A 26,240-nucleotide genomic window follows, 5' to 3' on the forward strand; every position below is an offset into this window, starting at 1 on the left:
CTGGGGCAGCAAATTCCACAGATTTACAACCCTCAGAGAAGAAATTCTTCCTCATCTCAGTTTTAAATGGGCGGCCCCTTATTCTAATTCTAAGATCATGCCCTCTAGTTCTAGTCTCCCCCATCAGTGGAAACATCCTCTCTGCATCCACCTTGTCAAGCCCCCTCATAACCTTATACGTTTCGATAAGATCACCTCTCATTCTTCTGAATTCCAATGAGTAGAGGCCCAATCTACTCAAACTTTTCTCATAAGTCAACCCTCTCATCCCCAGGGTCAACCAAGTGAACCTTCTCTGAACTGCCTCCAAAGCAAGTATATCCTTTCGTAAATATGGAAACCAAAACTGCACGCAGTACTCCAGGTGTGGCCTCACCAATACCCTGTATAATTGTAGCAATACATTCCCAACATCTACCAGGGGAAAACAACATTAAGAACAGCACATATGCACATGCAAACATTACATTGCAGATATCATACTTTGTTACAGAAATCGCCAGTTATTGTACTGTGAGGGAGCTTGAAACTCAAACACATTGCAATCGCCAAAAGTCCCTTGGGAAAATCGCTAGAGGTTTGAAAGATGCGAGTCTCTGTTTATTTAACAATTACACATCTAGCTTTGGCAGTTTAATTGGCTGTTTCTGGTATCAGTGGAGCACAATCCTGATGTTACCCAAGTACTGGCAGATTGCGATGTAACATTACAAAATGTTTTTTCACGTACTATATCGGACTGGTCGATGCCCTCTCAACACATGGTAACCTTAATTCGTCACCTCAAAGATGACCTTCAGCGACAGACCTAGAACTAGCAGTGCTTCAACCATGGCTCAGTGGGTAGCACCCTCGCTTGAGTCAGAAGGTTGTGGGTTCAAGTCCCACGCCAGGGAGCTGAGCACAAAAATATAGGCTGACATTCCCGGTGCAGTGCTGAGGGAGCGCGGCGCTGAGGGAGCTCCGTGCTGTCGGAGGGGCGGTGCTGAGGGAGCGCCGCGCTGTCAGAGGGGCGGCGCTGAGGGAGCTCCGCGCTGTCGGAGGGGCGGCGCTGAGGGAGCGCTGCGCTATCGGAGCATTGCACTGTGGGAAGGGCAGCACTGTCGGAGGCGCCGTCTTTCGGATGAGACATAAAACGGAGGCCCCATCTGCCCTCTCAGGTGAACGTAAAAGATTCCACGACACTATTTCGAAGAGGAGCAGGGGAGTTCTACCCGGTGACCTGGGACCAATATTTATCCTTCAACCGCCATCACTAAAATGTAGATGATCTGGGTAATTACCACATTTCTGTCTGTGGGAGTTTGCTGTGCGCAAATTGGCTGCTGCGTTTTCCATATTGACCACACTCCAAATAGTGCTTCATTGGCAGTAAAGCGCTTTGAGACGTCCGGTGGTCGTGAAAGGCGCTATATAATTTCAAGTATTCACTTTAGCGCCGTGTTGTTCAGCACAAAGCAGTCAACCAACGCAAGCCAAGTCTGAAGGCACGGTATGAAAACGTCACACACAGCATGGCACACTTTACTGTACTGTCCTTCCGCTTTCAGGGAATAAATACTTCATTCTGCAGTGGGGGAAATGCCAGAGCATTTGAGCTAACTTGGCAGCAGTGGTCAGAGTGTCCCTGGGTGCAGGTACGCCCAACAGATAATGAAGCATTTCATCTGGTAAGAGAGTGTGCAGTCTCTCAACAAGTGGCTGGCTGTCAACATTCAAGTGCAAGTGTGCAACAAGAACTGGGAGCATTGAGCGCTTCACTGACAGCACAATGATCTCTCTCTCTAGAGTCACCGTAAGCATTCGATGAACACGATATTATGTACTTTAATCAAACTGCTACACAATTTCCCTCTCGACTGAAACGGCTCTGTAAATAACCCACTTTGTTTCAGTGCCTCCACAGACAACACGTTCACTACAAACTGATATGGCCTTCACCGCTGGGGCTTTCTAACCTGTATCTTTTGATACTTTCCCTTTTCAAAACATTATCCAATTCCCTTTAAATAATGTTCCCCTTTCTGCCTCACTCGCCTCGTGTTGAAGCACCCCCATGTTCTAATAATCCTCAGTGAAATACTTCATCTGACAGAGGACTCATTAAACAGGTTTGTCTGCTTCTGTCCTAATCACTCCTCCCCCATTTCCTGTCCCCTCAGTGTTTTTATCCTCTGTCTGCTCTTCGTCAAATGGGGTTGACAGGGTAAATGCTGAGAGGCTGTTTCCCCCAGGCTAGAGTCTAGAACCAGGAGTCAGTCTCAGGATAGGACCATTTAGGACCGAGATGAGGAGGAATTTCTTCACTCAGAGGGTGGTGAATCTTTGGAATTCCCTACCCCAGAGAGCTGTGGAGGCTCAGTCGTTGAGTATCCACTCTATCAAAACCTTTCCTCATTTTAAAGACCTCTATTAGATCAACCGTCAGCCTTCTTTTTTCCAAGAGAAAAGAGACCTAGCCTGTTCATCCTTTCCTGATAGGTATACCCTCGCATTTCTGGTATCATCCTTGTAAATCTTCGCTGCACCTTCTCCAGTGCCTCTATATCCTTTTTATAATACGGTGACCAGAACTGTACGCAGTGCTTCAAGTGCGGTCTAACCAAGGTTCGTACAGGTTTCGCATAACTTCCCTACTTTTCAATTTTATACCCCGAGAAATAAACTCAAGTGCTTGTTTTTTTTATAATGGCCTTGCTAACCTGTGTCGCAACTTTTAGTGATGTATTTGTACTCCCAGATCCCTTTGTTCCTCCATCCCACCCAGACTTGCACCCTCCCAGTAATAACTGACCTTCCTATTCTTCCTAACAAAATGTAACACCTCACATTTACCTGTGTTGAACTTCATTTGCCAATTATATGCCCATTCTGCAAGTTTATTAATATCCTCCTGTAATTTGTTGGTCCTCCTCAGTATTGACTATCCTCCAATTTGGTGTCATCCGTAAATTTAGAAATTGTGTTTTTGATTCCAAAGTCTAAATCGTTAATGCAAATTGTAACAGCCATGGTCCCAGCACTGATCCTTGTGGAACACCACTACCCACCTTCTGCCATTGTGAATAGCTACCCTTTACTGCCACTCTCTGCTTTGTCTTGAAGCCAGCTAGCGATCCATTCTGCTACTTGTCCCCGACTCTGCATTCTCTGACCTTGTTCATCAGTCTATTATGGGGTACCTGATCTAAGGCCTTTTGAAAAATCTAGATAAATGACATCTATTGCATTACTATTGTCTACTCTCTCGGTTACCTCTTCAAAACATTCAATGAGGCTGGTCAAGCCAGACCTTCCCTTTTAAAATCCATGCTGACTATTCATTATTATATTTTTGGGTTCTAGATGTTCTGTGCTATTTTCTCCTTTAATAGGGATTCCATTATTTTTCCTACCACCGATGTTAAGCTGACTGGTCTGTAAATCCCTGGACATGTTCTATCCTCCTCCTTAAATATAAGTATCACGTTAGCTATCTGCCAGTCCTCTGGCACTACACCCGTTTCTAATCAATTATTAAATACGTGTAGTAAGGCCTCCGCTATCTCTTCCCTAGATTCTTTTAAAGTGCGTGGATGCAATCCATCCGGACCAGGGGTTTTATTCTCCGAGTTTGATTAGTTTATTTAATATATCCCCTTTTTAAAAAGTGTATTTTAAATACACTTATCTCATCATCCAATGTCATGTCCACCTGTTCTATCTCCCTGGTTAATACTGAAGCAAAATAATGATTTAATATTTCTGCCATCTCTCTAATCGTTACCTGTGGTATTATCCTGTCTATCCCATCCCAAACTTCCTCTTTTTATTGATAAGCCTGTAAAATATTTTACTATTTTGTTTCATGTTCCTTGATAATTTAAGTTCATAGTTCCTCTTTGTTGTCCTAATTCTTTTTTTTGACTTCTCTCCTAATCTCTTCGTATTCCCCCTTATCATGCACTCCCCTGTTGTCTATGCATGCCTCTTTCCTTACCCTCAATTATTCACATGGCTTTATTCATCCACGGAGTCTCATTAGTGTTTAGTTTGTTCTTTTAGTGGAATATATTTTTCCTGAACATCATTTTAAATGCTTGCCATTGGTGTTCTACTTTGAGATTTGCCAATATTGCTGTCCATTTTATTTTCTCAAGTTCGATTCTCAGCCCCTCAAAATCAGCTTTTCTCCAATCTATTAACCTGGTTTTCATCATACTTACGTCCTGCTCAGTATCGGCTTCTTGTAAAGTGCTGGAGCGAGAAAGACTTGCATTTCTATAGCACCGTTCACAACCTCAGGGCGTCCTAAAGTGCTTTATAGCCAATGAAGTACTTTTGCAGTGTAGTCACTGTTGTAATGTAGGAAACGCCGCAGCCAATTTGTGAGGGATAAATATTGGCCCCAGGACACCAGGGAGAACTCCCCTGCTCTTCGAAATAGTGCCAGGGAATCTTTTACATCCACCCGAGAGAGCAGACGGGGCCTCGGTTTAACGTCTCATCTGAAAAACGTCACCTCAGACAATGCAGCGCTCCCTCAGCATTGCACTGGGAGTGTCAGCCTAGATTTTTGTGCTCAAGTCTCTGGAGTGGGACTTGAACCCACAACCTCCTGACTCAGGCGAGTGCGCTGCCCACTGGGCCACAACTAGTATTGGTTGACTCTTTAACTGCCCTCTGAAATGGTCTAAAAATTCACTCAGTTGCGAGAGCGGTCCCAACTGACCATCTTCTCAAGAGCATTTATGGATGGGCAATAAATGCTGGCCTGGCCAGCGACATCATCCACATTGTGTGAACGTATAAAAAACAAGGGCACGACGTGCCACATTTAATGTATAGCTTTGTGGAATTCTCTACCCCAGAGGACTATGAATGTTGAATCGTTTGAGTATATTCAAGGCTGAGATCTATAGGGGAATCAAGGGAATGGGCAGGAAATTGGAGTTAAGGTCGAAGATCAGCTGTGATCTTAATGAATGGTGGAACAGGCTCAAGGGGCCGAGTAGGAACACAAGAACAGGAGGCGGCCATTCAGCCCCTCGAGCCTGTTCCACCATCCAATGAGATTGTGGCTGATCTGCGACCTAACTCCATCTACCTGCCTTTGGACCATATCCCTTAATACCTTTGGTTAACGGAAAGCTATCAACCTCCGATTTAAAATTAACAATTGATCTGGCATCAACTGTCGTTTGCGGAAGGAAGTTCAAGACTTCTACCACCCTTTGTGTGTAGAAGTGTTTCCTAACCTCACTCCTGAAAGTCCTGGCTCTGTGACCCCCTAGTCCAAGACTCCCCAACCGTTTAAATTCCAGGGAACACAAACCCTAATTTGTGTTATAACTTAACCCTTGGAGCCCAGGAGGAACAGTTCAGGTTGGTAGAATGAGGAGAGGGCCTATAAACTAGACGGTACAATCCTAAAGAGACGGAGAGAGAGAGATCTGGGGGTATGTGTGCAGAAATCGTTGAAGGTGGCAGGGCAGGTGGAGAAAGCAGTTAAATAGGCTTATGGCATCCTGGCTTCACGAATAGAGGTATCGAATACAACAGTGTGGAAATTATGATGAACCTGTATAAACACTGGTTCGGCCCCAACTGCAGTATTGAGTCCAATTCTGGGCAACATTTGTTAGGAAGGATATCAAGGTCATAAAGAAGGTGAGGGGGTTGATTTATGAGGAAAGGTTGAGGAGGTTGGGCCTCTACTCATTGGAATTCAGAAGAATGAGAGGTGATCTTATCGAAACGTGTAAGATTATGAGGGGGCTCGACAAGGTGGATGCAGAGAGAATGTTTCCACTGATGGGGGAGACTAGAACTAGAGGGCATGGTCTTAGAATAAGGGGCCGCCCATTTAAAACTGAGATGAGGAAAAATTTCTTCTCTCAGAGGGTTGTAAATCTGTGGAATTCGCTGCCTCAGAGCTGTGGATGCTGGGTCATTGAATAAATTTAAGACAGAAATAGACAGTTTCTTAAATGATAAGGGATCAAGGGGTTATAGGGAGCGGGCGGGGAAGTGGACCCGAGTCCATGATCGTATTAAACGGTGGAGCAGGCTCGAGGGGCCATATGGCCTACTCCTATTTCTTATGTAAACGATTTAAGAGAATGGATGCAGGAATGAGGGACTTCAGTTATGTGATGGACTGGAGAAGCCGGGGTTGTTCTCCTTGGGGCAGAGAAGATGGAGAGGAGATTTGATAAAGATGTTCAAAATCATGAGGGGTCTGGACAGAGAGAGACCGTTCCCATTGGCTGAGGTCGAGAACCAGAAGACACAGATTTAAGGTGATTGGCAAAAGAACCAAAGGCGATGCTCAAAAAGAATATTTTTATGCAACAAGTGGTTAAGACCTGGAATGCACTGTCAGAAAGGATGGTGGAGGCAGACTCCATTTTATCTTTCAAAGGGGAGTTGGATAAATATCTGAAGGAAAACAGTTTTCAGGGCTACGGGAAAAGGGCGGGGGGAGTGGGACTAGCTGAGAGTCGGCACGGGCTCGACCAGCCGGATGGCTTTCTTCCGTGCTGGAGCCAGTCTACAATTCTATGAACAGCCTCCTCCTATATCCAGGGTAGATGCAGAGAGGTTGTTTCCCCTCGTGAGCGAATCTAGAACTAGGGTGGCATAGTTTCCGAACGAGAGGTCGCCCAGTTAAAACGGAGATGAGGAGGAATTTTTTTCTCTCAGAGGGTCGTGAATCTGTGGAATTCTCTGCCTCAGAGAGCTGTGGAGGCTGGGTCATTGAATATATGCAAGGCGGAGATAGACAAGACTTTTGAACGATAAGGGAGGTAAGGATTATGGGGAGCGGGCAGGGAAGTGGAGACGAGGCCAGGATCAGATCGGCCATGATCGTATTGAATGGCGGAGCCGAATGCTGTTCCTGTTCCTTACAGCTGCAGTTTTGGGGTGCTCAGCAGAATTTCAAGGGGAGATTGCGTTCAGCAATATTTTTAGTAATATTTCATAAGGGAGTGCAATTCTTCCGCAGAAATTTTAACTCTTTTTGGTCGTGCATCTGGATAGTGGGGGTAGGAAGGACCTGTTACCCCTGCCTGCAGTGAAGGGCTGTGGCTTTGCACAGTGAGAGTGGAAACATGCATTCATTGACTTGTGTCTCGTCTCTCTGCTTCCTGGTTCCTTGTCCCTGCAGCTGGGGACTGCGCCTGCGCACGCCGCAGCTGCGAACGCCGCACAGGCCGCAGGCTTCTTTGCGGCGCCATTATTTATTTGCGGCTTTTCACGGCCTCTCGGAGCCGGTGGGAAATTCGGCGGGGCGGGAGAAGGACGGACAGACTCCTCCTTCCCCTTCCTCTCCGACTTTAAGCTCACAAGCCGGCGGCCGGGACTTGGGGAACATTTTTCCCTCTCAGACCCAGCCTCTCACCGCCGTCCTCTCTTCCCTCCCAGCCGGCATTTTATCCGCCGCCGAAAACTCGCAAAATCCCCTCCGATCCTATCCCCCCCCCTTTCAATATCGGTGGATTTTAATCGCCATGCCCCTTTTCTCCCGATCCGTGACGGGACCGCGCTCACTCACCGCCCGATGGATCGGATGCCAGCGGATTCGGATTGGGCTCCGACCACCGATTCTTCGCCGCCTCCATTACTCCCGTCACTATCCTCTGGGAAACCGGAAGCGGAAACCGCTCTGTCCTGATAAGGGAGGGGGAGGGAAGGCTTTAGTTCTATTGATGCATTTTTGCATAATTTCCATGTAATCATTTATTTCCTATTATTTGGTCTGTTGTGACTTATTATAGAGTTTAAACTGCTTTGGAAGGAATCTAAGCTAAGATTACATTATAAGTTATAAGGCTATCCCTGACAGGTCCCTAGATATGACCAGATCCTGCTTTCAGCAATATTTATATTAATATTTCATAGGGAGTGCAATTCTTCCTCAGAAATCTTACTCTTACTATTCTTTTTGGTCATGCATCTAGATAGAGTGGATAGGAAGTTGTTAACCTGTGAAGTTCCCTACCGCAGAGAGTTGTTGAGGCCAGTTCATTGGATATATTCAAGAGGGAGTTAGATATGGCCCTTACCGCTAAAGGGATCAAGGGGTATGGAGAGAAAGCAGGAAAGGGGTACTGAGGTGAATGATCAGCTATGATCTTATTGAATGGTGGTGCAGGCTCGAAGGGCCGAATGGCCTACTCCTGCACCTATTTTCTATGTTTCTATGAAGGACCTATGACCCCGTCATCATCATCATAGGCAGTCCCTCGGAATCGAGGAAGACTTGCTTCCAGTCCTGAAGTGAATTCTTTGGTGGCTGAATAGTCCAATATGAGAGCCACAGACTCTGTCACAAGTGGGACAGATAGTGGTTGAGGGGAGGGGTGGGTGGGACTGGTTTGCCGCATGCTCTTTCCGCTGCCTGTGCTTGATTTCTGCATGCTCTCGATGTTGAAACTTGAGCTGCTCAGCGCCCTCTCGGATGCACTTCCTCCACTTAGGGCGGTCCTGGGCCAGGAACTCCCAGGTGTCAGTGGGGATGTCACACTTTATCAGGGAGGCTTTGAGGGTGTCCTTGTAGCATTTCCGCTGCCCACCTTTGGCTCATTTGCCATGAAGGAGTTCCGAGTAGAGCTCTTGCTTTGAGAGTCTCGTGTCTGGCATGCGGACTATGTGGCCTGCCCAGCGGAGCTGATCGAGTGTGGTCAGTGCTTCAATGCTGGATATGTTAGCCTGAATGAGAATGCTGATGTTGGTGCGCCTATCCTCCCAGGGGATTTGTAGGATCTTGCGGAGACATCGTTGGTGATATTTCTCCAGCAACTTGAGGTGTCTACTGTACATGGTCCATGTCTCTGAGCCATACACGAGGGCAGGTATTACTACAGCCCTGTAGAGCTTGGTGGCAGTTTTGAGGGCCTGGTCTTCAAACACTCTCTTCCTCAGGCGGTCAATGGCTGCACTGGCGCACTGGAGACGGTGTTGGATCTCGTTGTCGATGCCTGCTCTTGTTGATAGCAGGATCCCGAGATATGGGAAATGGTCCACGGTGTCCAGGGCCATGCTGTGGATCTTCATGACTGGTGGGCAGTGTTATGCGGTGAGGACAGGCTGGTGGAGGACCGTTGTCTTATGGATGCTTAGCGTAAGGCCTATGCTTTCGTACGCCTCAGTAAATACGTCGGCTATGTCCTGGAGTTCCCCTTAACAAATTGGTCAATAACCAGGGTACAGAGATTTAAAGTAAATGGTCGAAGGATTAGAGGGGAGTTGAGGAGAATCCTTTTCACCCAGTGGGGGTCTGGAACTCACTGCCTGAAAGGGTGGTAGAGGCAGAAACCCTCATCGCATTTAAAAAGTACTTGAATATGTGCTTGAAGTATCCTACAGGGCTATGGACCAAGAGCTGAAAAGTGGGATTAGGCTGGATAGCTCTTTTTCAGCTGTCACAGACGCAATGGGCCAATTGGCCTCCTTCTGTGCCATAAATATCTACGAACATTTACCATTGTGAATTGCTAGCCAGTGTTTTCCATTCAATTGTGCTATGTCATGTCATCTGTTGTTGCAGGCAGTTATGTAGTGGTTATGTTCCACTAGTATTGAACATAAGAACATGAAATAGGAGCAGGAGTAGGCTGTTTAGTCCCTCGAACCTGCTCCGCCATTTAATAATGGTTGATCTGATCTTGGTCTCAACTCCGCTTCCCTGTCCGCTCCCCATAACCCTTGACTACCATAGTTCAAAAATATGTCTATCTCCACCTTAAATATATTCAGTGACCCAGCCTCCACAGCTCTCTGGGGCAGAGAATTCCAAAGATTCACGAACCTCTGAGAGAAGAAATTCCTCCTCATCTTCGTTTTAAATGTGCGGCCCCTTATTCTGAAACTAAGCCCCTTAATTCTAGATTCCCTCACGAGAGGAAACATCCTCTCAGCATCTACCCTGTCAAGTCCCCTCATTATCTTATACGTTTCAATAAGATCACTTCTCATTAATGAGGGAAAAGCGTTGAAAAATGGGTGTAAGGCAAGGGTGTAGATCTGCCAACAGAGTGATGAGATTTATTCCGATCTGTAATTTAAAGTGAATGCATTTGAAAAATGCGCTGCCATCTGTTACTTTCTCTGCTGCCCCGTGTCCTAACTCGCACCAAGTCCCCATCTCCCACCACCCCTGGTGCTCGCTGACCTACATTGGCTCCCGGTCTGGCAACACTTCGATTTTTAAATTCACCACCTTGTTTTCAAATACCTCCCTGGCCTCGCCCCCTCCCTTATCTGTAACCTCCTCCAGCCCCACAACTCTCCGAGGTCTCTGCGCTTCTCCATTTCTGGCCTCTTGCACATGCCTGATTTATGTTGTTCCACCATTAGCGGTCGTGCCTTCAACTGCCTGGGCCCCAAGCTGTGCAATTCCCTCCCTAAACCTCTCCACCTCTTTCTCCTCCTTTAATATGCTCCTTAAAACCTACCTCTTTGCATGAAACACCAAAGGTTAGCATGCAGGTACAGCTAGTGATCAGGAAGGCCAATGGAATTTTGTCCTTTATTGCAAAGGGGATGGAGTATAAAATCAGGGAAGTCTTGCTACAGTTATATAAGGTATTGGTGAGGCCACACCTGGAGTACTGCGTGCAGTTTTGGTTTCCATATTTACGAAAGGATATACTTGCTTTGGAGGCAGTTCAGAGAAGGTTCACTCGGTTGATTCCGGGGATGAGGGGGTTGACTTATGAGGAAAGGTTGAGGAGGTTGGGCCTCTACTCATTGGAATTCAGAAGAATGAGAGTTGATCTTATCAAAACGAATAAGATTATGAGGGAGCTTGACAAGGTGGATGCAGAGAAGATGTTTCCACTGATGGGGGAGACTAGAACTAGGGGGCATGATCTTAGAATAAGGGGCCGCCCATTTAAATCAGAGATGAGGAGGAATTTCTTCTCTGAGGGTTGTAAATCTGTGGAATTCACTGCATCAGAGAGCTGTGGAAGCTGGGACATTGAATAAATTTAAGATAGAGATAGTTTCTTAACCGATAAGGGATTAAGGGGAGCAGGCAGGGAAGTGGACCTGAGTCCATGATCGGATCAGCCATGATCTTATTAAATGGCGGAGCAGGCTCGAGGGACCGAATGGCCTACTCCTGCTCCTATTTCTTATGTTCTTATGTTCACTTTGACCAAGTTTTTGGTCACCTGCCCTAATTTCTCCTTATGTGGCTCGGTGTCAGATTTTGTTTGATAGCGGTCCATTGAAGCAACTTGGAATCTTTTACTATGTTAAAGGCGCTATATAAATGCAGGTTGTTGTTTCTAAATTGATCTCCTGCACCTGAAGTGCTTAAATTGTGTCCTTTGTTTGAATAGCCTGCTGACGGTCAGGCTCACTATCTAGTCTCAGTTTGGGTCACTCATGTTTCTTTGTCACTAGGTTGTGGGAAGAGGCACCAATCCAGGGTTGAGCATGTTTACCAAGCTGACACTCCAGTGCAGCATTGTTGGAGGTGCTGCCTTTCAGATGAGACGTTAAACTAAGGCTACAGGGCTGTAGTGATACCCGCCCTCCTGGATAGCTCAGAGATGTGGACCATGTACAGCAGACACCTCAAATCGCTGGAGAAATACCATCAATGATGTCTCTGCCAGATTCTGCAAATCCCCTGGGAGGACAGATGCACCAATCTCGATTAGGCCAACATCCCCAGCATCGAAGCATTGACCACACTCGACCAGCTCCGTTGGGCAGGCCACATTGTTTGCATGCCTACTTGCGCTCTACTTGGAACTCCTACACGGCAAGCGAGTCCCAAGTGGGCAGAGGAAACGTTACAAGGGACACCCTCAAAGCCTCCCTGATAAAGTGCAATATCCCCACTGACACCTGGGAGTCCCTGGCCAAAGACTGTCCTAAGTGGAGGAAGTGCATCCGGGAGGGCGCTGAGCACCTCGAGTCTCGTCGCCGAGAGCATGCAGAAAGCAAGCGCAGACAGTGGAAGGAGCGTGTGGCAAACCAGTCCCATCCACCCTTTCTTTCAACCATTGTCTGTCCCACCTGTGACAGAGACTGTAATTCCCATATTGGACTGTACAGTCACCTGAGAACTCACTTTTAGAGTGGAAGCAAGTCTTCCTCGATTTCGAGGGACTGCCGATGATGATAAAGCAAGGACTCTTCCAGTGATGTTATAAAGACCTCCGGGCAAAGTTTGAACAAGAGCAGGGTAACTCCCCTGGTGTCCTGGCCAACATTGTTCCTTCAAACAATGGTGGCAAAAACAGATTAACTGCTCATTCTCCTGCTAGCAGGATCGGATCCCACTCATCATCATAGGCAGTCCCTTGAAGTCGAGGAAGACTTGCTCGCACTCTAAAAGTGAGTTCTCAGGTGGTTGAACAGTCCAATACGGGAATTACAGTCTCTGTCACAGGTGGGACAGATAGTGGTTGAGGGAAGGGGAGGGTGGGACTGGTTTGCTGCACGCTCCTTCCGCTGCCTGCGCTTGTTTTCTGCACGCTCTCGGCGATGGGACTCGAGGTGCTCGGCGCCCTCCCGATGCACTTCCTCCACTTAGGGTGGTCTTTGGCCAGGGATTCCCAGGTGACGGTTGGGATGTTGCACTTTATCAAGGAGGCTTTGAGAGTGTCCCTGAAGCGTTTCCTTTGCCCACCTGGGGATCGCTTGCCATGAAGGAGTTCCGAGTAGAGCACTTGCTTTGGGAGTCTCGTGTCGGGCATGCGGACAATGTGGCCCGCCCAGCGGAGCTGGTCGAGTGTGGTCAGTGCTTCGATGCTGGGGATGTTGGCCTGAGCGAGAACACTGATGTTGGTGCGTCTATCTTCCCAGGGGATTTGCAGGATCTTGCGGAGGCAGCGCTGGTGGTACTTCTCCAGTGCTTTGAGGCGTCTACTGTATATGGTACACATCTCTGAGTCATGTAGGAAGGCAGGTATCACTACTGCTCTGAAGACCATAAGCTTGATGGCAGATTTGAGGGCCTGGTCTTCAAACACTCTCTTCCTCAGGTGACCGAAGGCTGCGCTGGCACACTGGAGGCGGTGTTGGACCTCATCATCGGTCTGCCCCTGTTGATAATAGGCTCCCGAGGTATGGAAAGTGGCCCACGTTGTCCAAGGTCACACTGTGGATTTTGGTGACTGGGGGCAGTGCTGTGTGGTGGGGTCAGGTTGCTGGAGGACATTTGTCTTACGGATGTTCAGTGTAAGGCCTATGCTTTCGTACGCATCGGTGAAGATGTTGACAATGTACAAACAGCATTGTGGGAGCACCTTTAACACACGGACTGCAGCGGTTCAAGAAATTCCGATGACGGCAAAAATCTACCTCTGCAGATGTTGGTACTTGCCAACTGGTTGGGAGGTAGGAGGCCTGTTGCAGCTGCTTAACCTTTCTGGGCACTGCCAAAAGAACCAGAGGAGAGATGAGGAGAATTTATTCTATGCAACGAGTTGTTGTGATCTGGAACCCGCTGCCTGAAAGGGTGGTGGAAGAAGAGTCAATCATAACTTTCCAAAGCGATATATATACCAGAAGGGGAAAGAAATTACAGGGCTATGGAGAAAGAACAGGGGAATGGGACTAATCGGATAGCTCTTTCAAAGAGCCGGCACCGGATCAGTGCTGTGTGATTCGATGACAGTAGGTCAAGGGCACTCAGGGTCAAACTGGGGAGTTTAGGACTGACGTCAGGAAATTTTTCAGAGAGAGAGAGGGATCGGCTCGTGGGAAGGACTCCGAGCAGGGCAACTGGGCGCAAATCCTGATGGGATGTTGCGACAGGGAGACTGGATTATTGGGTCAGGCCATCTTGGTGGTTGACCACAGGAGCTGTCGCATTTGAAAAAAAACCAAAACGAGTGGAACACAGAGCAAATGGAGCATTTAACCTAAGAAATAGGAACAGGAGTAGACCATACGGCCCCTCGAGCCTGCTCTGCCATTCAATAAGATCATGGCTGATCTGATCATGGACTCAGCTCCACTTCCCCGCCCGATCCCCATAACCCCTTATCGCTCAAGAAACTGTCTATTTCTGTCTTAAACTTATTCAATGTCCCAGCTTCCACAGCTCTCTGAGGCAGCGAATTCCACAGATTTACAACCCTCAGAGAGAAGACATTTCTCCTCATCTGTTTTAAATGGGCGGCCCCTTATTCTAAGATCATGCCCCCTAGTTCTAGTCTCCCCCATCAGTGGAAACATCCTCTCTGCATCCATCTTGTCGAGACGCCTCAGAATCTTATACGTTTAAATAAAATCACCTCTCATTCTTCTGAACTCCAATGAGTAGAGGCCCAACCTACAGCGGGGGTACTTGTGTTTCATGCACAAGTACCCCCAGGTCCCGCTGTACTGCGGCCCTTTGCAATCTTTCTCCATTTAAATAATAACATGCTCTTTGATTTTTTTTTCTGCCAAAGTGCATGACCTCACACTTTCCAACATTATACTCCATCTGCCAAATTTTTGCCCACTCACTTAGCCTGTCTATGTCCTTTTGCAGATTTTGTGTGACCTCCTCACACATTGTTCTCTCACTGCTGACTCTGGGATCTTGCTGTGTGCACATTGGCTGCTGGAGGCTTGGGAAAGGGTCACAATCCTGAAACCCCTGCAGTTCTCAATCCACCACTTCCCGGCGATTACAATGCGAACACGTTTACGGCACGTGAAGGTTGCATCTTCTGGTGAAGCAGGGTGGGAGGATTGGGAATAGGATTGGGAGGCAGGATTATTCCAGCTGACCAATAGCAGCAGAAGCACCCCTGTTAAAATAGAGCTACCAGGGCTCTGTAGTTTACTAGAAAGAAGAGTCTAGCCTGCACTTTGCAACTGCCCATAGTGGGGTGATTGAAAGCAGGATTGCAGGGGCGGGAAATATCCAGCACGGACTCGCGTCCTATCACTGCCCTCTGCAAGAGTCAGTGGCAGCAGCCCACAAGCAAAGTCCTTGGGCCCCCGATTGGAAAACAACCTAGATGGGGGCCGCAGGGCTTCCTCGTTTGAACGTTCCCCAGGCTGCGATTGCTGTTCTGATCAACCGCCCCCGACAATAAGTGGGTCTCGGCAGGGTCGATCCCGTCACAAGGGGCTGCGAGATTTTGTGGCGCCTCAGCTCCAGCTCGCGCTACAAGCCAGCACCCCAGCAGGACGAGTGAAAGAAAGTTACATTTACAGCACAGGAGGAGGCCATTCGGCCCATCGTGTCCGCGCCATCCGACAAAGAGCTATCCAGCTAAATGCCATTTTCCAGATCTTGTGTCGTAACCTACAGGGCTACGGACCTTCAAGTATTTTTTAGATGAGCCAAGGGTTTCTGCCTCTACCACCCTTTCAGGCTGTATCGCCCCAGACCCCCACCACCCTCTGGGTGAAGACATTTCCCCTCAAAACCTCCTCAATTACTTTAAATCTATGCCCCCTGGTTGTTGACCCCTCTGCTAAGGGAAATAGGCCCTTCCTATCCACTCTATCCAGGCCCCTCATAATTTTATACACCTCAATAAGGTCTCCCTTCAGCCTCCTCTGTTCCAAGGAAAACAACTCCAGCCTCTCCAATCTTTCCTCATAGCTAAAATTCTCCAGTCCTGGCAACTTCCTCATAAATCTCCTCTGTACCCTCTCCAGTGCAATCACATCCTTCCTGTAATGTGGTGACCAGAGCTGCACGCAGTACTCCAGCTGTGGCCTAACTAGTGTTTTATACAGTTCAAGCATAACCCGCCTGCTCTTGTATTCTATGCATTGGCTAATAAGGCAAGTAGCCCGTATGCCTTCTTAACCACCTTATCTACCTGGCCTGCTACCTTCAGGGATCTGTGGACCTGCACTCCAAGGTCCCTTTGTTCCTCTACACTTGTGTCCCACCATTTAATGTGCATTCCCTTTCCTTGTTGGCCCTCCCCAAATGCATTACCTCACACTTCTCCAGATTGAATTCCATTTGCCACTGCTCTGCCCACCCAACCAGTTCACTGATATCTTCCTGTAGTCTGCAGATTTCTTCCTTCATTATCAACCACACACAGAGATCAATAGATGTTTAGTTATTAAGGGAATCAAGGGATATGGGGATAGTGTGGGAAGGTGGAGTTAAGGTAGATCAGCCTCGATCGTATTGAATGGCAGAGCAGGTTCGAAGGGCTGAATGGCCTACTCCTGCTCCTATTGCTCATGTTCTAATTGCACCACCTCCCCCGCTGCAAGACTTCCAAAAGCATTGGTTCTCAAACTGGGGGGTCCGCAGATTCCTGGGGGGGGGTCCATGAATAAAACTCCCAATGGGTGATGGTGAGCGAGCCGATGCAGAGCGGCCAGGTGCTGGCGAATGGGGTGGTGAGCGGGTTACTATGGCAGCACAGTTGCTGTGTGTTGCAGAGAGGGCGGCGAAAAAGACTGGATTTTCGTTTTGACTTTGCCATCGTTAGCGGCCCGGCAACGCCCCCACCCCCCCCCCCCCGGATTCGACTACGTTGTGAAGTTAGGTTGGAGTGGCAGCAGTCGCGTCCTGTAGCGAGACCGCCTGGGAAAGTGGACGGTCCAAGCTGGCAGCGAGGGAAGGAAGGACTGCGCGAGGCAAGCGAGATTGTGTTTCGTGTTTTATTTTTTGCGATTTATTTTTATTTCAGGTCAGTGATATATTGGAAACGTTGTGCGCCCCGATTTTTCTTGTCGCTGCAGCGAGGCCTCCCTTCGGGGTTCAACGAAGCCAGCTCTTTAGAGCGCGGGATATTCAGTTGCTCACTAGGCCTAGCGCCCCATACCGCTCCGCTCGACTCTCGGGCTCCCGCTGACAAATTTTGTGCCGCTGCAAACCCTTTCCCGGTGCAAAATGTACCGCCCCGCCAACATTTGCGCCCCAAGAAGCCTCCAACCAAAACTGCAGCCCTCAGTCTCAGCGTGGTAAGCACTCTTGCCACCGTCAGAAGCTCCACCTCAGGCCCACAATCCAGGCTGGCACTCCAGTGCCCTGCGGAAGGAGTGCTGCACTGTCAGAGGTGCTCTGCTCCAATTAAATGTTAAATCTGGCTGTTCAGGTGGATCTTTTTGTTCCCACGGAACAAGTGGAAGACATGCTATGTCCCTGCTCCCCTTCCTCCCTCAACCAATCTTAATAAAACAGATTATCTGATCATTTATCTCATTGCTATGTATGGGACCTTGTGGTGTGCCTATTGTATTTTCCCCACATTACAACAGTGCTTCATTGGATGTAAATTGGATGAAGGGGTTGTCTTATGAAGGAAAGTTGAGACAGTTGGGCCTCTACTCATTGGAATTCAGAAGAATGAGAGGTGATCTTATTAAAACATAAAATTCTGAAGGAGCTTGAGAGTGTAGATGCTGAGACGCTGTTTCCCCTTGTCGGGGAACCAACAACTAGGGGGCATATTTTCAGAATAAGTGGTCGCCCATTTAAAACGAAAATGAGGAGGAATTTCTTCTCTCAGAAGGTTGTAAATCTGTGGAATTCTCTACCCGAGAGAGCTGTGGAGGCTGGGTCATTGACTATATTCAAAGGTGGAAAGAGTCAAATTTTTGAGTGATAAGGGAGTCAAGGGTTAGGGGGGAGTGGCCAGGGAAGTGGAGTTGAGGCCAGGATCAGATCAGCCATGATCTTATTGAATGGCCGACTCCTGCTCCCATTTCTTCTTATAAATTGCTTCGGGACATCCTCAAGGTGTGACAGGCGCTATATAAATCTACATCTTTCTTCTGTAAACAAATGCACGCTGCCAAGGGCTGAATTTCTGCCACACTGACGTGGGGAAGATAAAGGTGTGGGAACAAAAAAAAAAAAAAAAAAAAAAAAAATCGGACCCGGCGGACTTTTAGAAGGACAACACAGGCAAGACAGAACCAGCAGGATTTATTGTGCAGTATGTACAATTCCAGCTATTAAAATTTTATACAATATATACAAATTAAATAATCAACCACAAAACCCCTCACCTCTACAGAGCTCTTAGACTTGAAGCAAGGAATCTATTTGTAAACCCCAACCTGAAAATGGCAGAGAGGAGGTCATTTCTGTGTCAGCTCCAGGCTGCGCTTCGCATGTTCAACAGCCTCATACCACAGGCCCGAGGGAGTTGCCCAGAGGAGATAGGTTGGCCTGTCCAACACACAAGCGCAGCCCTCCCTCATCTTAAATCAGCACATAGTCCTGACTCCACTCGCTGAGTGGGGGGGAGGGTTCCGATCATGTGACCAGGGAGCAACGGGAGGACTGAAACTTAAAGAAACTGGCAGCCATATTCCTTGGGGAGCAATATTCTTCCTTTGACGGATGTTAACCGACAGGACACAAGTCAACAGGTGTTAAAACCCACAGTGCATTCCTGGACAAGGTCACAGTGATTGACTCTTAATGATTGCATCGTTACAAAATAGGTAGGGCAGGAGATAGACAGCTCCTCATGCAGCAGAGTTAATGAGCCCAGATCAGTAACTCGTTATCCCAACCGGTGTCTTCCTCCAGGGCTGAAATGCTGCATCAGCGTGATGGGGACACCCGCCACGCACCGAGCCCCCTCCGATTTCAACCATCGCTCTGTGGGCTCGTGGTGTGCGAGAGGCAGGCACCACCCACAGCTCGAGAAAAACAGGCCCAATAATGCGACTGTAACAGGGGCCCTTTTATTCCCTGTGCGGTAAGCTGGGACACCCTCCCCCTCTCTCCGTCCCTCTCTCCAAAGCCGAACAGATACATCCAGGAGAGTGTGAGGAGAGGGAGCAGGAACATGTCACGACCCAAGACCCACAGCCCAGCTGGCTGCAAACAGCAGCCTAGGTGCACAGCATCGTCGGGGTATTGGAGGACCATGTTACACAGACAGTGGGGAAGATTTCCCCCCCCCCCCTCGGTATCTTTCGAGCCTCCTGATCGATGGGGGAGCGGCCACGCGACCACACATGGTGGGGGGGGGGGAAGAGAGAGAGACAGGGGACACATCGACCACAAGCCGCTCTTAAAAAATAAACAGTTTCCCCTTTCAGTGTGCAGCGTTAAATCTCTCTACCCCAAACCCACAAATCATAAACCTGTAAAAATGCAACCCCACCCCCACAAAAAGCGCACACTCACATCGGTTATGGTGGTGGGAATTCACCCCCCCCCTTCCCTGTTCAGAAGTTTCCACTGCACGAAACAGAGTTAAAACTACTTGAAAGAAAAAAAAAGAGGGGGGGGGGGGGGGGAGGGGGAGGGGGAAAGAGAGAGGCGATGTTCCCGTTGAGCTGCACAGCTGTCTGGAGATCCCACGCAGCCAGCTCCCAAGTTTGGGGGGGGGGGGGGGGGGGAAATCACACGCTCGCGGAAATGTGAATGGGCCGCGCACCCCCTCCCCCAAAAAATTTAAAGGGAGGAGGATGTTGCAACCAATTCCCTCCCCTGCCCCTTCCCACGCCCGTCAGGTTTGCTTGCTGGAGAGACTGATCGACCAAAGTTGCTGATCGGATGAGTTTGCGGCACGCTGATCGATGGGAAACACAGGACGATGGGCAGAGAGAACACGCTGGAGAAATTCACGACGCAAACCACGTTCCCCCTTCAGCGGCTGTCGCCCGGGGCAGAAACTTCGATAAAAAGGCGTCAATGATACAGGTTGGTCCTCGCGTGGAGTGATCGACCGATGGGGGGTGGGGGAACGGAAGCAACACCCGACCCCGTGCTAATTAAAGTCACTACGTACAGCGACCATAAACCCCCATTAATAATCTTGAACAAAAAGAAAAATTTGGACTTTCCTACACTGGTTTAACCCAAAAAAAAAATTGCTTGAAGCAAAAAAAAATAAAATCAAGTTATCTTTAAATCAATCGCCGGTCTGTTTAAACCCCAAAGTCACGAGCTGGCTTCTACTTTCTTTCAAACCAGCTGTCACTTTAATTTCATTGCGAGAAGTAAGCACTAAACGGCTCAAAGTGCTACACTGGAACATTTCTAGTATCCCAGCTCCCCAGATCTCCTGTCCACGCCCCTTCTCCCCAGACTGAAAGGGAAGGTTGTTTAGACGGACACGAGGAATTTTTTCCACCCGACCCCACCTCCCCTTTAAATAATAAGACAAACCCACACACTGGTTTGTGACCAATTATTCCTCTGCCACATTTATAAACAGGGTTTAAGAAAATACTGTTTCTAGGTTAGCTCACTCAACCAAGCAAGTCACATTCACAAGGGAGGAGGTGAATACTGACGTTTTTAAAAAAAACAAAAACGACCACAGGAGAAGGGACAAGAGAGCTGGATCACATTTAACGCAGCCATCTTCTGGCACGCCAAGGCTTTGACTCTTTAAAATGGCTTCAATCTTCTTAACGCCGGCCCCACTCCCTCAGGCTGGACGCAGAGTGGGCGGGGCGGGCGCCCGATGAGTGAAAACGTTTATTCCAACTCCGGTCAGGTGGCGGCAGTGTTGGGGGAAAAAGGGGGCGGAAACAGAGGGAAGGAGGACACCAACAGATGCCAAAGAGTGGCAGGACTCGCAGGCTGGATCCGTTCCGTAAACCACGGCAAGGTCAGAGCTGCCGTGGCCTAGTCCTCACAAGTGCAGCAACACCGAAGCTCGGATGCCAGATTCTCGGAAGCCCCGGGTGTTTGGAGAAGGGCACCAGGTGCCAGCAGTGCCCAAGTGAAAGCAGCTGATGTGGGGGGGGAGGGTGGGGGTGTTGGACTGTCCTTCGAAAAGCCTTTGCGAGGTAGCAGTGAGAATCGTGTCGAAATCAAATCAATTGCTTATAGAAAGTCTCACTTTGTGTCGATACAAACATCAGGTCGTGCGAGTGAAAAGGACAGAATGAGAGTTTACAGCTGGTGTATATCTTTTTTTTTTACTGACGTTTCTTGATATTGTCAAACCTGCTGCAGGATAGTTGGCAGCGAGTTTCGAAGCTCGGATTTCCTGCGCTACCACAGAATCGATGGCACTTGGTGTGGATCTGGAGATGGGGGGGGGGAAATGGGGGCAAAAAAAAAAAAAACACCCTTCCACGGAGTCCTCTCTTGGCCCGGCCGGATCTTCTCCCCCTCCCCTCCCCCCGCACCCCCTCCCCCCCCCTCCCTCCCTCGTCTCTGACCGGCATCGAGCCACGTAGTCCGATCGGAGCGGTCAGTGTTGGGCGCTGGGCAGGTCGAGTTTCCGCAGCCTCCGTCGGCGTAGCTCGGCGGTGTCGGGCTCTCCGAGCAAGCCTTCCTCGTTGTCCGGGAGATCGGCCGAGTCGGGGGCAGAGTATCCCACCGCTCCTTCCAGGTCGCTCTGCCCTGCAAAACGTTGAACAAGACACCGGTTTTCAGCCACGCATACAATTCGCCAGAGACCCCCCCCCCCCACCCCCACCCCACCCAAACATCGCAGCGTACAACTGCCCCTTGAATGACCCCACTCCCCTCTCCACAAAGTGATCCCCGACATCAGGCTCCAACTCGCCTTCTCCCAGATTGTCCTGCGGGTGACCTAATCGAGGTCTTTAAAATGATGAAAGATTGGATATGGAGAGAATGCTTCCCCTTGTGGGGAAAGAGCATAACTAGAGGCCATCAATATAAGATAATCACCCAGAAATACTATTGAGGCGAATATTATAGACGGTGACAGATTAGGAAAAGGGGGGGTGCAACGAGACCTGGGTGTCATGGTACATCAGTCATTGAAAGCGGCAAATGGCATGTTGGCCTTCATAGCTAGGGGATTTGAGTATAGGAGCAGGGAGGTCTTACTGCAGTTGTACAGGGCCTTGGTGAGGCCTCACCTGGAATATTGTGTTCAGTTTTGGTCTCCTAATCTGAGGAAGGACATTCTTGCTATTGGGGGAGTGCAGCGAAGGTTCACCAGACTGATTCCCGGGATGGCAGGACTGACATATGAAGAAAGACTGGATCGACTAGGCTTATATTCACTGGAATTTAGAAGAATGAGAGGGGATCTCATAGAAACGTATAAAATTCTGAAGGGATTGGACAGGCTAGATGCAGGAAGAATGTTCCCGATGTTGGGGAAGTCCAGAACCAGGGGTCACAGTCCAAGGATAAGGGGTAAGCCATTTAGGACCAAGATGAGGAGAAACTTCTTCACTCAGAATTGTGAACCTGTGGAATTCCCCACCACAGAAAGTTGTTGAGGCCAGTTCGTTAGATATATTTAAAAGGGAGTTCGATATGGTCCTTATGGCTAAAGGGATCAAGGGGTATGGAGAGAAAGCAGGAATGGGGTACTGAAGTTGCATGATGAAAGATTTTGAGTGTGGATACAGAGAATGCAGGCTCGAAGGGCCGAATGGCCTTCTCCTGCACCTATTTTCTATGTTTCAATGCCTTTAGAAAAACAGAAACATAGAAAATAGGTGCAGGAGTAGACCATTCGGCCCTTCGAGCCTGCACTGCCATTCAATGAGTTCATGGCTGAACATGCAACTTCAGTACCCCATTCCTGCTTTCTCGCCATACCCCTTGATCCCCATACCCCTTGATCCCTCTAGTAGTAAGGACTACATCCAACTCCTTTTTGAATATATTTAGTGAATTGGCCTCAACAACTTTCTGTGGTAGAGAATTCCACAGGTTCACCACTGAAACTTGCACTCCCTCAATGAAAGACTTGGATTTATATCGCACCTCTCACGACCACCGGACGTCTCAAAGCGCATTACAGCCAATGGAGTCCTTTTGGTGTTGCTTGTCCAGCCTCCCCTTAAATGCATCGATACTATTCGCCTCAACCCCTCCCTGTGGCAGCGAGTTCCACATTCTCACCGCTCTCAGGGTAAAGAAGTTTCTCCTGAATTCCCCATTGGATTTATTAGTGCCCATCTATATTGATGGCCTCTAGTAATGCTCGTCCCCATAACTATTTTAGTTGCACCTGTAAAACAATAAATTAAATCAAGTGCCCCCTGATTAAGGGAGGGCACTAAAACCGACAAACTTAAACAAATTAAACTTTAGACATTACGTGGTTCAAATGTAAAAATTTGGTTGCCAGGAGTGATGATGCACTCCAGTCCCTCCGGCGCCCACCTCTTGTGCTCTTCCCCACAAGTGGAAACATTCTCTCTGTATCCACTCTATCAAAACCTTTCATCATTTTAAAGACCTCGATGAGGTCACCCCTCAGCCTTCTATTTTCAAGAGCAAAGAGACCCAGCCTGTTCATCCTTTCCTGATATGTATACCCTCACATTTCTGGTATCATCCTTGTAAATCTTCTCTGCACCCTCTCCAGTGTCTCGATATCCTTTTGTTACCTTCTCCCAAATTCCAGACACCTCATCCTTCTCCTGATAAGTCTCCTGTGTGGAAGGCTTTCTGAAAGCACATGTACACCGACTGCAGTAGCCCCCCACCCACAATATCCGTCACCTCCTCATAGAACGGCAGACCGAGAACCTCCCCCCTCCCACATTACGAGGCCACGGGTACCTATTTCTTCGGATTGCAAGAGTGGTTGTGTGGAGGTGTTGTCGGCGGCCGGAGGAGAGTCTCCCATCGAATCCGCCTGCGATCCGGGTGCCTGATCCGCGGACTGTGTGCTTGGCGCCGAGTTCATGTTTGTCGTGGGCCTGGGAGGACTAGAGAAAAGGAGCAGGGTCAGTCCCGAGCACCTATTTTTCCACCCCTCCTGAATGCGTGCCCTCCCCCCCCCGACGAAAAAAAATGCTCTGGCCGTGGCCAAGCATGAGCCCTGACAGTGAACAGTGACGGGCTATTCGACTGTGGAGGGCATCATTGTGGTAGGAAACTGAAGTGGAGGGGAACAAAAGGACATAGAAACATAGACTTGGAAACATAGAAAATAGGTGCAGGAATAGGTCATTCGGCCCTTCTAGCCTGCACCGCCATTCAATGAGTTCATGGTTGAACACGCAACTTCAGTACCCCATTCCTGCTTTCTCGCCATACCCCTTGATCCCCCTAGTAGCAAGGACTTTATCTAACTCCTTTTTGAATATATTTAGTGAATTGGCCTCAACAACTTTCTGTGGTAGAGAATTCCACAGGTTCACCACTCTCTGGGTGAAGAAGTTTCTCCTCATCTCAGTCCTAAATGGCTTACCCCTTATCCTTAGACTGTGACCCCTGGTTCTGGACTTCCCCAACATTGGGAACATTCTTCCTGCATCTAACCTGTCTGAACCCATCAGAATTTTAAACGTTTCTATGAGGTCCCCTCTCATTCTTCTGAACTCCAGTGAATACAAGCCCAGTTGATCCAGTCTTTCTTGATAGGTCAGTCCCGCCATCCCAGGAATCAGTCTGGTGAACCTTCGCTGCACTCCCTCAATAGCAAGAATGTCCTTCAAGTTAGGAGACCAAAACTGTACACAATACTCAAGGTGTGGCCTCACCAAGGCCCTGTACAACTGTAGCAACACCTCCCTGCCCCTGTACTCAAATACCCTCGCTATGAAGGCTAACATGCCATTTGCTTTCTTAACCGCCTGCTGTACCTGCATGCCAACCTTCAATGACTGATGTACTATGACACCCAGGTCTCGTTGCACATCCCCTTTTCCTAATCTGTCACCATTCAGATAATAGTCTCTCTGTTTTTACCACCAAAGTGGATAACCTCACATTTATCCACATTATACTTCATCTGCCATGCATTTGCCCACTCACCTAACCTATCCAAGTCACTCTGCAGCCTCATAGCATCCTCCTCGCAGCTCACACTGCCACCCAACTTAGTGTCATCCGCAAATTTGGAGATACTACATTTAATCCCCTCGTCTAAATCATTAATGTACAATGTAAACAGCTGGGGCCCCAGCACAGAACCTTGCGGTACCCCACTAGTCACTGCCATTCTGAAAAGTACCCATTTACTCCTACTCTTTGCTTCCTGTCTGACAACCAGTTCTCAATCCACGTCAGCACACTACCCCCAATCCCATGTGCTTTAACTTTGCACATTAATCTCTTGTGTGGGACCTTGTCGAAAGCCTTCTGAAAGTCCAAATATACCACATCAACTGGTTCTCCCTTGTCCACTCTACTGGAAACATCCTCAAAAAATTCCAGAAGATTTGTCAAGTACGATTTCCCTTTCATAAATCCATGCTGACTTGGACCTATCATGTCACCTCTTTCCAAATGCGCTGCTATGACATCCTTAATAATTGATTCCATCATTTTACCCACTACTGAGGTCAGGCTGACCGGTCTATAATTCCCTGTTTTCTCTCTCCTTTTTTTTAAAAAAAAGTGTGGGGTTACATTGGCTACCCTCCACTCCATAGGAACTGATCCAGAGTCTATAGAATGTTGGAAAATGACTGTCAATGCATCCGCTATTTCCAAGGCCACCTCCTTAAGTACTCTGGGATGCAGTCCATCAGGCCCTGGGGATTTATCGGCCTTCAATCCCATCAATTTCCCAAACACAATTTCCCGACTAATAAGGATTTCCCTCAGTTCCTCCTCCTTACTCGACCCTCTGACCCCTTTTATATCCGGAAGGTTGTTTGTGTCCTCCTTAGTGAATACCGAACCAAAGTACTTGTTCAATTGGTCTGCTATTTCTTTGTTCCCAGTTATGACTTCCCCTGATTCTTTTGAGTACATGTCCACAGATCCCTGAAAGTAGGTCAGGTAGATAAGGTGGTTAAGGCGGCATATGGAATATGTGCCTTTATTAGCTGAGGCTTAGACTACCAAGAGCAGGGGGGAAGGTTATGTTTGAACTGTATAAAACACCAGTTAGGCCACAGCTGGAGTACTGCGTGCAGTTCTGGTCACCACATTACAGGAAGGATGTGATTGCACTGGAGAGGGTAGAGAGGAGATTTACGAGGATGTTGCCAGGACTGGAGAATTTTAGCTGTGAGGAACGATTGGATAGGCTGGGGTTGTTTTCCTTGGAACAGAGGAGGCTGAGGGGAGACCTGATTGAGGCGGGGAAGTGGAGTCGAGGCCAGGATCGGATCAGCCATGATGGTATTAAATGGTGGAGCAGGCTCGAGGGGCCGAATGGCCGACGCCTGCTCCTATTTCCTATGTTCGTATACCCGTCCCGCCACGACGGGAGCCCAGTGCCGTGGCGGCAGCACCACCTACCTGAGAGTAGCAACGACCGAGAGGTACTGGTGGATCTGGACCATCGCCGCATCGAGCAACGTGTGAATGTTCTGGAGACACTGGAGCCGCGCCTCCAGGTTCTGGCGCTCCTGCCCTTCCATCGCTCGCAGCTCCTCGTCCGTCAGCCCGGCAAAGCCCGAAGGTGGCATTGGCATCGGGGCCATTCCTCAAAAATAAA

At 48.6% G+C, this 26,240-nt stretch overlaps 2 protein-coding genes across 3 annotated transcripts in view; both read right to left on the reverse strand.

The window, feature by feature from the left end:
- Window positions 1-7,647, reverse strand: part of LOC139239471 (pre-mRNA-processing factor 39-like) — a 39,578-nt gene extending 31,931 nt beyond the window's left edge. The window contains exon 1 of one of the 2 annotated variants that reach the window (XM_070868239.1): window positions 7,538-7,646. In XM_070868239.1, the coding sequence (XP_070724340.1) occupies window positions 7,538-7,604 (67 nt within the window). In that variant the 5' untranslated portion in view covers window positions 7,605-7,646. Of the gene's footprint in view, window positions 1-7,537 lie in introns of both variants that reach the window. The other variant, XM_070868240.1, reaches the window with a different exon arrangement.
- Window positions 7,648-17,838: 10,191 nt separating this feature from the next.
- syvn1 (synovial apoptosis inhibitor 1, synoviolin) overlaps window positions 17,839-26,240 on the reverse strand; it is a 39,689-nt gene continuing 31,287 nt past the window's right edge. Inside the window, exons 8-10 of the mRNA XM_070868019.1 lie at window positions 26,042-26,228; window positions 23,405-23,553; window positions 17,839-21,250 (exon numbers count right to left, since the gene is read on the reverse strand). Coding sequence (XP_070724120.1) covers window positions 21,099-21,250; window positions 23,405-23,553; window positions 26,042-26,228 — 488 coding nt within the window. The 3' untranslated portion in view covers window positions 17,839-21,098. The remainder of the gene's footprint in view (window positions 21,251-23,404; window positions 23,554-26,041; window positions 26,229-26,240) is intronic.

The sequence above is a fragment of the Pristiophorus japonicus genome, chromosome 27 (assembly GCF_044704955.1).
Source record: "Pristiophorus japonicus isolate sPriJap1 chromosome 27, sPriJap1.hap1, whole genome shotgun sequence".
Lineage (NCBI taxonomy): Eukaryota > Metazoa > Chordata > Chondrichthyes > Pristiophoridae > Pristiophorus > Pristiophorus japonicus.